The sequence below is a fragment of the Solanum tuberosum genome, unplaced genomic scaffold (genome assembly GCF_000226075.1).
Source record: "Solanum tuberosum cultivar DM 1-3 516 R44 unplaced genomic scaffold, SolTub_3.0 scf00198, whole genome shotgun sequence".
Lineage (NCBI taxonomy): Eukaryota > Viridiplantae > Streptophyta > Magnoliopsida > Solanales > Solanaceae > Solanum > Solanum tuberosum.
The window spans coordinates 795,611-808,408 of NW_006239121.1; the positions used below are offsets into that span (position 1 = coordinate 795,611).

At 31.5% G+C, this 12,798-nt stretch overlaps 2 protein-coding genes across 2 annotated transcripts; both read right to left on the reverse strand.

Moving 5' to 3' along the window:
• Positions 1 to 5,877: 5,877 nt before the first annotated feature.
• LOC102580986 (vacuolar-processing enzyme-like) lies at positions 5,878 to 8,081 on the reverse strand. Its single transcript, XM_006355271.1, has 9 exons — positions 7,917 to 8,081; positions 7,659 to 7,823; positions 7,392 to 7,548; positions 7,222 to 7,304; positions 6,910 to 7,133; positions 6,744 to 6,792; positions 6,439 to 6,639; positions 6,111 to 6,317; positions 5,878 to 6,018 (listed from the first exon to the last, which is right to left on the reverse strand). The coding sequence occupies exons 1-9, from the start codon at positions 8,079 to 8,081 to the stop codon at positions 5,878 to 5,880; spliced, it is 1,392 nt and encodes a 463-aa protein (XP_006355333.1).
• Positions 8,082 to 10,702: 2,621 nt separating this feature from the next.
• Positions 10,703 to 12,553, reverse strand: LOC102604644 (probable protein phosphatase 2C 72). The gene is made up of 5 exons (XM_006355259.2): positions 12,358 to 12,553; positions 11,771 to 12,058; positions 11,570 to 11,687; positions 11,122 to 11,345; positions 10,703 to 11,028 (listed from the first exon to the last, which is right to left on the reverse strand). The coding sequence occupies exons 1-5, from the start codon at positions 12,529 to 12,531 to the stop codon at positions 10,834 to 10,836; spliced, it is 999 nt and encodes a 332-aa protein (XP_006355321.1). The 5' UTR covers positions 12,532 to 12,553; the 3' UTR covers positions 10,703 to 10,833.
• Positions 12,554 to 12,798: the final 245 nt, after the last annotated feature.

The following is a 12,798-nucleotide window of genomic DNA, read 5'->3' on the forward strand; positions in this document are numbered from 1 at the left end:
AAAGAATATTAATTATATTTTTTCACGTTATAAAAATCATTATTCTTCATTAAAGTTAATTGGTACGTAGAAGTTTCAAAAACATTACTCACTATTTAATTGTAACCATTACTTATTTACATTAAAAGTATATTAATTATATTTAAAAACCCCAATATATATAATCTATTCTTTAAAAGTATATTTATTTATTTCTTCTTCTATTGTTTTTTTTTTTACTTTGAAAAAGAGTGTATTTATGTTATTTATTTTAAAATCATAATAAATTATAAGAGGTTCTTTTACTTCTAAAGAAGATGATTACAAGTAAAAAAAAACATGTTTTTTCCTATGGAACCAAATTATACATCTATACATTTATAGGAATGTATAATATAATTATTTTATATTCTTTTTTATGTAAGAAAGAAACTCTTAAAAATTATTTAAAATTTCAACTAAAATTATTAAATATACATAAAAATACATTTTTTATATATATAATATCTCTTCTATTCAAATAATATTTAGTAAATTATTTGTGTTTTTAATGACCACGTGAAGCGCGGATGAATTCACTAGTTTAAAGTATAAAAGAAGACTTTTGAAATTTGTGATCTGAAAATACTCTTTGACCATTTGTATAAATTATTATTTCATTAGGGGTAAAATGAGAATTTTAAAGTTAAATTATCCAATTGTAGAAATGTTATATTCTTTTTTTGGGATGGACTAAAAGGAAAAATGTCTCACATAAATTGGGATAAAGAAAATATAATTTTAAGAAAAAACTACATAACTAAGCAAACATAACTACTACTATATTATATACATAACCTAGAGATAGAGATACTTTCAAAAATGGGGAAATTACGCGGATAAGCAAATATATACTAGTTAATTAGCTAACATAGCTATAGTTTGAATTAATTACCACTTGCAACCTCTTTTTAGCTATAATTATGTGCTCCTCTCTCATCTCTTCCTCTCTCTCGCCTCTCTCATCTCTTATACATATACAAATTATACATATACATATAAAATTATATAACAAATATACAAATACAATTCGCCTCTCTCCACTTTCTTCCCTCTCTCACTCGCCTCACTCCTCCCTCTCCCAATCTCGCTCATCAGATATATAAATACATATGTATATCAGTTAAATATATACAATTATCTGACAAATATTCATATACAATTCGACATATATACAAATACACAATTCACCTCTCTCCATTCTCTGCCCTCTCTCGCTAGTCTCTCTCCTCCCTCTCTCTCTCTCGCTCGCCTCTCTCATCCCTCTAACATGTAGCTAGAAATCGTAATTAGCAAACTATAGCTATGGAGCCTAATTAAGTTATTTTTAGTGGCTATTTGCGAAATTTCATCTTCAAAATATTATATCCAACATAGGTATACTTAAGGATTTATAACAAATCTCTCTTCTCTTGCTCGCCACTCTCCTCCCTCTCCTCTCTCTCCCTCTCTTGCTTTTCTCTCTCCTTTCATGTTCCCTTCGCGTCTTCTCTACAATTTATTGTGTGAATCCTTCTTCTTCTCTCTCTATATTTTATATAAATATGAAACTCCACTAAAGTTTTACCTGAATTATTTTTATCTACACCTATCGATATTTTCTATTTTGAGTTCTTGATTTGTTGTTCAATGTTTGGATCTTAATCATCTTCTTCTTAGGTTGATACTGCCAATTGTATCTATGTACCAACAAAAAATTGTAATTGTGTATCAGAAAAAAGTGATACGCCTATTATCAAATTTTATCTTCTTCAATTGATATAAACAATTGTATTTATGAATCATAAAAAATTGTATATGAGTATCCAAAAAAATTGATATAACTATTATCATATTATATTTGTGTATCAGAAAAAAAAAGTTAATACAACTATTATCAGAAAGAGTTATATTTGTGTATTTGTTTTAGGAGTGATATAATACATAAATATGTCCTTTAACATAACCTCAATTCATATTTATGCCTTTCAACGTAACTTTGGGTGTGCATAAGTAAGCACTTACACTTGTATAAAGTTAAACAAATAGACACACGTCCTATGTGGCATCCTACATGGAAATTTTCATCATATGTGGTGTCCTATGCATGCGTAATATGCCATGTAAGACTCATATGTCTACTTGTTCAACTATACACAAATAAAAGAGTCTACTTGTGCACATCCAAAGTTGAAAGGTATAAATATAAAATGAGCGCAAGTTAAATGACACATTTACGTATTATACCAAGTGTATTTGTCTATATATGTTTCAATTTCAAAGCTAATATGTGTATCTATGAGAGAGAGGAGAGAAGCGAGTGAGATTTGGGATAGAGAGAGGATATTGTGTATATGTGATTTGTGTATCTCAGTTTCAATTAAGATACAAGTTATATCTAATCGTCTCTCTCCTCTCTAAAATTATTGTTATGAATTATAATTATGTAAATTATTACTACTTTATTCATAATTATGATCCAAAACTATAGTTATTTATAAAAAAATCTAATTTTAAATGTTACAAATTACAAAATCAAAAGTAATTACTCACACAAAATGAAAATAATTTTAAACAAAAAAAATTCACTTGCTCTCGATATTTACACCAAATTAAGTACATTAGTTTATTATTAAGGGAAAACTTAATAAATATACTATATTAAGAAAATATTTACCATTTATAGCAGTAACATCTTCTTTTCACTTGATCACTTTTAATACATTTATAATACAATTTTAATACATATTACAAAAAACAATTTATAAAAGACATATAATACAAGTTTTATTGATAAATAATACATTATCACACATTTTAATACACTTATAATACAATGTGTCAATTTCTTACCAAACAAACATAATATATTTTAAAACAATTATAATACATATATACTGCATACATAATTCACTTTTAATACATTTTATAGATTCATCATAGTATTGCTATATATTGCTATAAATGATAATAAATAAAAAGTATTGCTAAAATCAGTAATTATTTATTAAAAATACCTATTTAAGTAATATTTCCTAGGGGATGAAAATGCGATAAAAGTATGTACTAATAAATTAATTAATTTACTTATCACAATTTATATAAAAAACACATATATATGTAATTAGCAAATTGTCAGGTGCGGATCCATGCGTTTCTTCATAAATATAATCAACAGGCGGACGCTTAACGTATAAGCCTCAATATAAATTAAGCCCCACAATACAAGTTATGTTGGGATAAATTAGGTTGGAATTAGTAATGTTGGAAGTAATTTTTATTGCTTGTTTGGTTTGTCATATTCAAACTTATATTCATTGCATAATTTCTAAGAATAAGTTATTTGTTTACAAAATTACCCTCCACCTTAATTTGTTTTTTTTTTACATTTTCTTTGACTTTAGTTATTCATTCTTAAAAATAAAATTTCCATCTTATTTAACTTAAATATTTTTGTGTGTGCATTTCCATGATTGTGCCATGTATTTTTAAAATTAGACTTTCATCTTATTTAACTTAAACAAGTTAACTTCCGTCTTATAATTTACCTTTAAAATAAATTTTCCATCTTATTTATGTTTAAAATAAAACTTTCATCTTATTTATCTTAAAAATAAAATGTCCATCTTATTTAGCTTAAAAATAAATGTTCATTTAAGTTTATTAAAGTAAAAGAAATTTTATTATTAAAGTTATCTACATTTTAATTGATATATAAAATTTAATTTTAAGTGAGCAATAAATTATTTAATTAAAAATATGTAATTTAATAGTGGAGTGAACATTTTAAGAGAAATAAAAATATAAATAAACATAAGAATTGGACAAAAAAATTCAACTTATAATATATTCATAAATAAAAATTGTATTTATAAAATGTAATTTTTTAATAGAAAAATAGTTTATCATAAAAATAGCAATTAATTAAGGTCGTGAATATTATTATAAATGTTATTAAAAATTATGTTAATGTACATGATTGTAAAAGTGGTGTATAAAAGGTATTTAAGGGGTGTATTTTTTGTTATTTTGCATATTTTATCTCAGGATAAGTTATTCTGGAATTACTATTCCGACCTCGGAGGGATAACTTATCCCAGCACTAATTGTTAGTCTTGTGATAAGTTATCTCATCCTTTGCAACCAAACAAGGGATTAAAGGGCATTCAAAAATTATCACGAAATTAACTTCTCTTATCTCTCACATCAAACGACCCCAAAGCGTTTTGCAATACCCCTTCCCAAAGGGAGTCCCAAAACTACATTTTACCTGTTATACCTTCAATCATATTTATCCACCATCCGTTAAAACGCCATGTCCCACTAAAACTTATCTCTGATTCATCTATCCTTCATGTATTTTAGTCATGAATTCACCCTTGTAAAATCATCTGAATACAAGTTTTTTAATGTTGAAGTGGTTGGTTTTAATGTTGTTTCAGATTTTCGACTCAAATCGTTAAAATCCAGTCAAATTAATCAGTGTCTTTTAAACAAGAGAAAATTGCTCGGATAATAATCATGACCCCTCACTTCCAACCTTTAAGGTTGTCATGAGATTGAGTCATCAAGGAAATAAAAAGGTGAAAGCTCTGGAGGGGTAGAAAAACAATTTTAAAAATTCAGTGTTTTACCTTCAATTTTAATTAGCTCCATAATACTCCCTATTTTCAGATTTAGATACCCAACCTAAATGTCCAAGTTTCTTATTTCACTTTGAAACTTTTCAAAACTGGAAACCTTTTGAACTTCCCCTTCAGATTCCACATACAGTAGCAAAGATTAGCTTACATGACATTTTATATACTGCCTCCCTCCGTTTCAAAAAGAGCGGTCTAGTTTGACTTGACACGGAGTTTAAAAAAATAAAAAAGACTTTTGAATCTTGTGATCCTAAATTAAAGTTATGTCAAATGTATAAAATTGTCTTTTAATCTTGTGGCCATAAAATTTCAGGTGAAAAGTTGAAATTAAAATATTAGATTAAAAAGGGATAGAGGTCATTTTTTTTAAAACAAACTAAAAAAGAAAGTAAGTCATTCTTTTTTAAACAGAGAGAGTATCAAATATATGAAAATGGAAAAAAATTGAACATTCATACAGTCTCTAATTAATTCCATTTAACTCAACATATGGTTCCAATCAGGGGCGGACCTACAGTGGTTCAAGTGGGTTCATATGAACCCACTTCGTTGAAAAATAACACTGTATATATATGTATATTTAATCAGTTTTTAAAATTTTATATGTATATATTAAATTTTGAACCCAGTAACACAAGTTGAAGCTTAGCCGAGTGGCTGAGGGGGTTCAATTTTCCCAGCCAACCCGGGATCGAATCCCTATAGCCACATTTCAGTTTTAATTCGTTTTTTTTATACATAAAACATTCACACACAATTTTGTCCTAAGTAACTTTTGTCCTTTTAGTTACTTAGGAACTATAAAAAAGTAGAACAACTTTTTACTTTTACATTTAAAGTCCAATAGTCAACAACTTTTGTCCTTTTTGTTTTTTTTTTTTTTTTAATTTAAAAAAACTCAACCAAAAAGGCACTAATCCCTATTATTTTCAATTCTAAAAATCCTTTTATCTTCTTCTTTGTTGAAATCTTCTTGAACCTCTCTTACTTTTCCCCCCAAAATTTTTGAGCATATTTTTTTGTTGAAGGAAAAAAAACTCTCCCCATCTCTCAACTTGAACCTCTCTTATTTATTTTTTATATTCTTGAACCCACTTCGTGAAAATCCTGGGTCCGCCACTGGTTCCAATAGGAAGGACTAACATTATTAATTTGCTAGCTACATAAGGTGAAACTTTGCAGCCAGCCATGACTGATGACACAAATTAAACAAGCTAAACATAAATTGCTCTCAGCTCTACAAAGGGCCGCATGCTTGTACAGTTGCAGCAGTCATTTGCTCACTCTCAATTCCGGCATTACAAATATTCGCGATACCACGTATATGTTTCTTTCCATATGAGCTTAATTTTCCACAATGTGCCTCAAAAATCTCGACCTACATATATATACATGAAAATAAAAAAAACAATCTCATGATTCCATATACGTGCATAAGAAGAATGTTTTATAATTAGGCTAAATACTTACATAGGATTTAAGGCAATCCCAGTTATCAACTAGTGGTTGTCCAGCAGATCGAACACTTTGTAGTGCCTTGTTACCATATTCAACTCCAAACAGAAGATCTCCAATATGTTTTACGCTATTGTCCACTTGACTTCTATGTGCTACAACTTTAATAAGTTTGGCGCGAGCTTCAAAATAGTCATCAGAACCTTCAGGAGCATCTTCGTACTGCCAACATTTAGAAAGAATGAATCAGAATTATATTTTCACGTCTTTCTTGGAAAGGAAAAAACATTAAATTATATATAGTATATGACTTGATGTGTTGCAAAGAAAGGTAGGGACATACTTTGGATTGCCAGTAGAAAAGTTCAGTTTCTCGTTGTTCAACATTCTGTGACGATGATTTATAAGAATTCATGGAGACATGAGAGTGGTTTATCGAAGCAACGCCCATATACTGGAAAAGAGTATCAACACTTAACACCATATCACCATATTGCATGACATGAGAGCCATATGTTAGATTGGCTGCTGTTCTGTTTGCAATCTGATCATAGTGAAACATAATTATCATTTGTTCTTAAGAATAGGCTATAATTGGTTAAAACATGCATATACATAATTGAGATTACGTATAGTACAAGCTCTTACCCTATCATACTGATCATCTAGAGTTTCAGTTTGTCGATCTTGAACATCACTGTATATCAATATATCAAGATATATGAAGAAGTTTCATTAATATTATAGTTTTGAAAACTTTAAATCAATTGATTTTCCCTCGATCAGGGACTTGAAAAGTTGTGTGTTACGCTACCTGTCCTCCATCCAAGCAACACTGTACAAGTCTCCTAAGCACACACCTTTAAACTCAGGAGGGGGACACTCTACAAGGCAGGGATCGCGTGCATCACCCACACCACAATATGTTCCCCAACTACTTTCATTGGGATTTGATGCAGTCGTAACATAAATATCTAAACCTTCAGGAAGAAGACCATCAAACATGCTTCCAGACTCACAAGCTTCTAAGTAAAATACCTAAAACATATAAGAAAAAACAGCATCCAGCATTATATTAGACCGAAGGGAGTAAATGACTTAAGATTAACTGAAAGAAGGAAGTTACCAGTTTACTATATGTCCCAGAAGCATGCTTCTTTTTCAACACGTTAATCAAATCATTCGCGTAGACAACTCCAGTTGGCATTGCTGTTCATTTTGAAACATGAAATAAACAAATATGAACATATAATGAATGTGTGTGTGTATGTGTGTGATGACGATCGAATCACTTACAAACAATTCCAGGGCCACCATGATCAACATAGTAGATGAAAATATGGTCATTTGGAGCGCTGTTCAAAACTTTACCACTTCCTCCAGTTATACCACTTTTGTTGGCAAGAATAACATTGAAAAAGTTTTCAGCATTAACATCTTCACCTACATAATCCTGTCCCAACAAAATATAATCCCGGCCCTCATCAACGTACGTAACACACATTCTAAGTATTTTTGAGGGATTGAATTGCTCGAAAAGAGAGGGAAAAAAAAGACACAAACCTTAATAACACCTTTGTAAACATCTTGGCCATGTGGATTATTGATGATGACTCCAGGTCGAGGATTCATAGTATTGTTAGCAATATCATCGTACATGAATACAATAATGTTCTCGTCTTTAAGACCACCTTTCTTGAGTAATTGATAAGCGTGACATACATCAGCCTGAAATCAATCAATAAAATGACAAAACAAATCATCACTCAACTCTAACACAACATTTTTAAGTACGTTGTTAAATCGCTCGTAGCTAATAACCTGATGCCTGTAATTCCACCATCCATTAGAGCCAGCAACTAGGACAGCCCATTTGGTCCCTACAGTTTCTTCGGTTAAGAATTTAGAGACACTACGACCTTCAATGCTGGCCCAAATTGAGAGCACAACAAAAAGTGCAACAAATACTTTGTACTTAAATATCATTGTATTGTGCTTTATGGTTAATTAACAAATAAATTGGATAATTGGACTATTGAGTTGTATGGTAATATTGATGTATGAAATATATATATAGGACTTTAAACTCCTTTAAGCCAACACTAGAGACATACTATGATCAAGACAAGTAGACAACGTAGATTTCAAAGTTCTAAAGGGGAAAAAACCATGAAATATATATCTAGACATTGACAAATATTGCAATAGATTTATTCCCCTTCTTTTACAAGAAATTTCTCCACACTTGCGACAAGTTTTTCATGTCATTTTTTTGGGTTTCCATCTGGTGTTCAAAGCTCATATTGGAGGTTCAATTAAATTCTGATTCATGTCATTCTTTTTGTTTCTAACCCAGTGTCCAGAGTCTGTATTGAAACTCATATTGGAGGTTCAGTTAAATTCAGATCAATGCCAATTTTTTGTTTCTGACCCGGTGTCCCGAGTTTGTGTTGAAGGTCCGACTAAATCCGGATCCATGTAAAAAACAATTGGCTTTCCACTCGGTGTATGGAGCCTGTATTGGAGCTCCGACTAAATTCGAATTCATGTCATTTTTTTGGTTTTCCACCTGGTGTCCTGAGTTTGTATTGGAGCTCCGACTAAATCCGGACTCATGTTTTTTTTTTTTGGTTTTCACTCGTGCACAGAGCCCATATTGGAGCTCCGACTAAATGTCTGGATCACGCATTGCATTGTCTGTTTGGGGGGTGGCACTCCTAACAAGATTTTCTCCATACCCAGAGCTCGAACCTGAAACTTCTAGTCAAGGGGGCAGCAATCCCACTACTACACTACAATTCATGTTAGTCAAGCTTTCATGTCATTATTACATCCGTACTATACACTCATGTTTTCCATTTTTTATTTTTATTTTTGTTATTTTGGTGTATTGATGCACATAAATGACCAAAATCAATTATTTTAACACAATCAAAGGATCATTTAGTAATCACCCGCACAAGGTCAAATTAAAAATATATATAATTATAATTACTCTAATTTTAGAGGGATTAAAACCAAACATGTCATTCCAAGGAAACGAGGTTCTAGGTTACTTCTCTCTCACCACATTTTAAAGGAATTATGTATTCTGAAATGAAATACCAGATAACTATGATGACTATAAGGTTAAGAAATAATTAATTAAATCATTCGAAACAAACAAATTCACAAAACAAAAATAGCTTTTCAAGTCAAATCAACATTGTGTCTACGGAAAGTTTTATGGTATATATACAAGGACAGGTGATGTTCTCTTGAAGTTAACAATTAAGTTTGTCCGTATTGTATAAGTTTAGTTTCAAACAATGAGACATCCTTCAAAAGTTTGGAAGAGAGATTTCGAAAGCTCGAACTTTTTGCTAGCCCCTCCTTCCCCTGCTGCCTATTCTGACCATCGGAAGTATACAATAACAATGTCGAAGCATAAAGCACCGTCTGATCGTGAGACTACCTAGTTAATGTCCTCCAATGGCACCACCTTGACAGAAACAATAGAAGTAACAAATAATGCACGAAATAAGAGCTCTATTTCCAATAAGATCAACTTTCTTTCTGTATGTGTAATGTGTAATACACTGTACTACACATAATTGGTTCATTGTGAGGCGATCCAGGATGTGTACAGTGTATTACATGTCCTGGATTGCCTCACAAAGAACCAATTATGAAGGAGGAAAAGTGAGTGACCAACACTAGGCGTTATGAAAATGTTACTCTTCTCATCCTGAAATGTCAATTAATTAATCATTTATCATGAGTTAAGAAGGGTTACTTCTTGGAAATTAGCTCCTGAGTAGTCACCATTCACCCCTATAAAAGCAATTGAATCACTACCTTGTAAATCATCGGATTTTTTTACAGAATACTTCAATTTCTCTCTAACAATTTTGTTACTTGTTCATTAGCTTTGAGCAATCTTCAAGCTTGTCCGAAGAAATACATCATTGGATTCAGGCCAACACATGCTACATTTCCTTAATATTATTTAATAAAGTCAATTTGTTTTATCTCATTTATTATTTACAACTTTATATATTTATCTACTTTTTTCGTCTCTACTACCCCCTAGTTTCAACATATGATATGGTGGAATGAGGTGGTCTGAATAAAAAGTTGATGCTAGTTGCAATTGACAATCAGCTCAAACTTGATAGGTCGTTCGTTTGTGTGGAGAATCTCACTAGCTACTCGAGATTTCTGTATCTGTTTAATTTTGCATCCATTCTCTTCCTTGTTATTTTGTTCAACTAATTCAAAAGAGCAATTTTTGCAATCTGTTAACCACTACACTAAACCTTCAACTTGTATCTAGAGGTATCAACACTTAAATACATATTCATTAAACCAAATTTTGACCTATATATATACAAGGTAATTTTTCGACGAATAGGTGCCCGAGGGTAGCTCCGCCCCTAGTTTTGACTTTTGATGAAACTAGCAAATTCTTGGCCATATTTTTGAAGTATTTCCTGGTGCCCAAGGTTTCTGGATTTTCTTGATAACAAATAATGATATGGTGAACAAATGAGTGTACAAAATGCATTATATTTACACAAAATGTTTTAGTAGTATGTTTTATTTATATATTAAAAAAAAAACTTGGATTTCGTCTCATGAGTTTGTAGTCTTCATACATTTGTCTTCAAGAATTATACTCAGAACTCAATAATCTAACAAAATGTGAATATCAATATACTAATATAAATAGCAACATCAGCACCTAAAAGCTTTGGCTTCAAGTACCATTCTGCAGAGATGCACCTTGTTGCAAGAACAGGCAAATGACAGTACTGTCATCTCTCTTGCTGTTTGGAAACCTCTGTTTCCATGCATCTAAAGAAGCTTGTACTACTGCTTCTGCCGCTGCTGCTGCATTATTTGTTGCACACACTATGGAGACGACTTGATCGTTGCTCAACACATCCCACACCTATTTTACAATGAAAATAAACATGTCAAGTCTTGTAGAAACAGAACAAAATATACTAGTACTAGTACTAGTACATGGTTAAAATAGGCTTACCCCATCAGTTGCTAGAACAACAAACTGGTCATTCGGAGTAATGTGGTGATAAGAGACATCAGGCTCGGAGATTATGCCAAGATATTTTAGCATGAAATCCCCAAAAGATCTTGTCATGGCCAAACCAGGAACATCTTCATTGGGTAAATACACTCTCTGGATATGTGGCTGTTCTTGCCGTGCAAAAACTCTTCCACCACACCTCCTTATTCTTTCTGCTTCAGCTGTATGCATCAAACAGTTTATGATCATTTAGTCAATAGTAAACAACAACAACAACATATCCAGTGTAGTTCTACATAGTGGAGTCTAATGTACGCAGACCTTACCTCTACCTCACAGGTGAGGTAGACAGACAGGTTGTTTCCGATAGACCGTTAGTAAGAACAATTTGAAATTGAACTATGCCGAATGTGTCATGTCAATATTATGAAAAAAAGAGTCTTACAAGTCAGACTAGGCTTCAAATCAGTAGTTAACTGAACAGCCTCAATTACTCCCTCCTCTTTCTTTCTTCCTAGTACAGCTCGAGAATCTCCAAGATTCGCGATAACTAGATCATCATCCTATAACATTTTCTATATTAGATTCTCCAAAACTTTAAGCAATATTCGCGATAATCAGGTCAAAGAAAGATTTTTCTCGTTACCTGTCTTATAGCAACGACAGCAGTTGTTCCACTGAAAGAAGAGTCCAAATTCTCAAGACTTTGAATATTTCTATCCATCACCATAAAGGAACCCCAACAGGCCCTTTTCCACTTGTTAAAATTCCTTCTCATCACATTTTGATTCACAGAAAAGATCTTTGGCAGTGAAAATGTAAGTTTCAGCAGCAAAGATGGCAACTTATTCATAACAAACTTGCTGACTATTTGTCCATTCTCTCCATGTCCATCAAAAACTCCACCAAAAACTCCATTTTCTACACCATACCCCTGCCATAAAAAGGAAAGTTTCCATTTTAAGATACCCCATGTAATGAAAAAGGCATAATACATAAACATGATCCTTAACTTGGCATCAGCGGACAACTATGACCTTTAACTACTGATACCCCATGTATTATGTGATGTAGGACACGTGTGTCTATTTGTTCAATTTTATGCAAGTTTAAGTATCTATTTGTACACACTCAAAGTTGGAGGGCATAGTTGTCCGCTAAAACCAAGTTAAGGATCATGTTTACGCATTATGTCAATGAAAAACTAAGTAAACATGTTGCAAAATGACAAACCTGATAGAGAATAGCAAAATCTTGATTTATTCCTTTATTTCCTTGTTCAGAAAAAACAGAACCAATTACTTGTTTGTACCTATTAATGTTGTAGTCTTCATAGAGAACAACATTTCCATTCCCAAAATCAACAGGTTGAATCTCAAAAGATGCAGAGGATATGCAGATTCCCATATTGTCAACTACTTTTTTTAAATTTATTTGTGATGCTTATTTGAACAATTGGAGGAAGAGAATCCTTTATATAAAATAATTGTTAGACTATTGGAAGGAGTTGAAAAATGAGATTAATGAATATTCTGAATAATAATTGTGGCTGACAAGGATTAGAAAAAACTGATTCAGGTTCAACAATTCACTTTTTTAATTGTGATGTATTATTTTAGATTACCCTAAGATTCACTTTAAGGGGCATCTGAGTTGTACTCTTGTAGGATTAAT

Bases quoted from the DNA above. Each gene is read 5' to 3' on its own strand.
- LOC102580986 (XM_006355271.1), bottom strand. From the start codon at position 8,081: ATGATATTTAAGTACAAAGTATTTGTTGCACTTTTTGTTGTGCTCTCA. The intron at 7,134-7,221 runs GTAACTTCCTTC...TATATGTTTTAG, and splicing joins CTGGGACATATAGTAAACTG to GTATTTTACTTAGAAGCTTG. The intron at 6,640-6,743 runs GTAAGAGCTTGT...CACTATGATCAG, and splicing joins TAGATGATCAGTATGATAGG to ATTGCAAACAGAACAGCAGC.
- LOC102604644 (XM_006355259.2), bottom strand. From the start codon at position 12,531: ATGGGAATCTGCATATCCTCTGCATCTTTTGAGATTCAACCTGTTGAT. The intron at 11,346-11,569 runs GTAAGACTCTTT...TGATGCATACAG, and splicing joins TTTGAAGCCTAGTCTGACTT to CTGAAGCAGAAAGAATAAGG. The intron at 11,029-11,121 runs GTAAGCCTATTT...ATTGTAAAATAG, and splicing joins TTGTTCTAGCAACTGATGGG to GTGTGGGATGTGTTGAGCAA.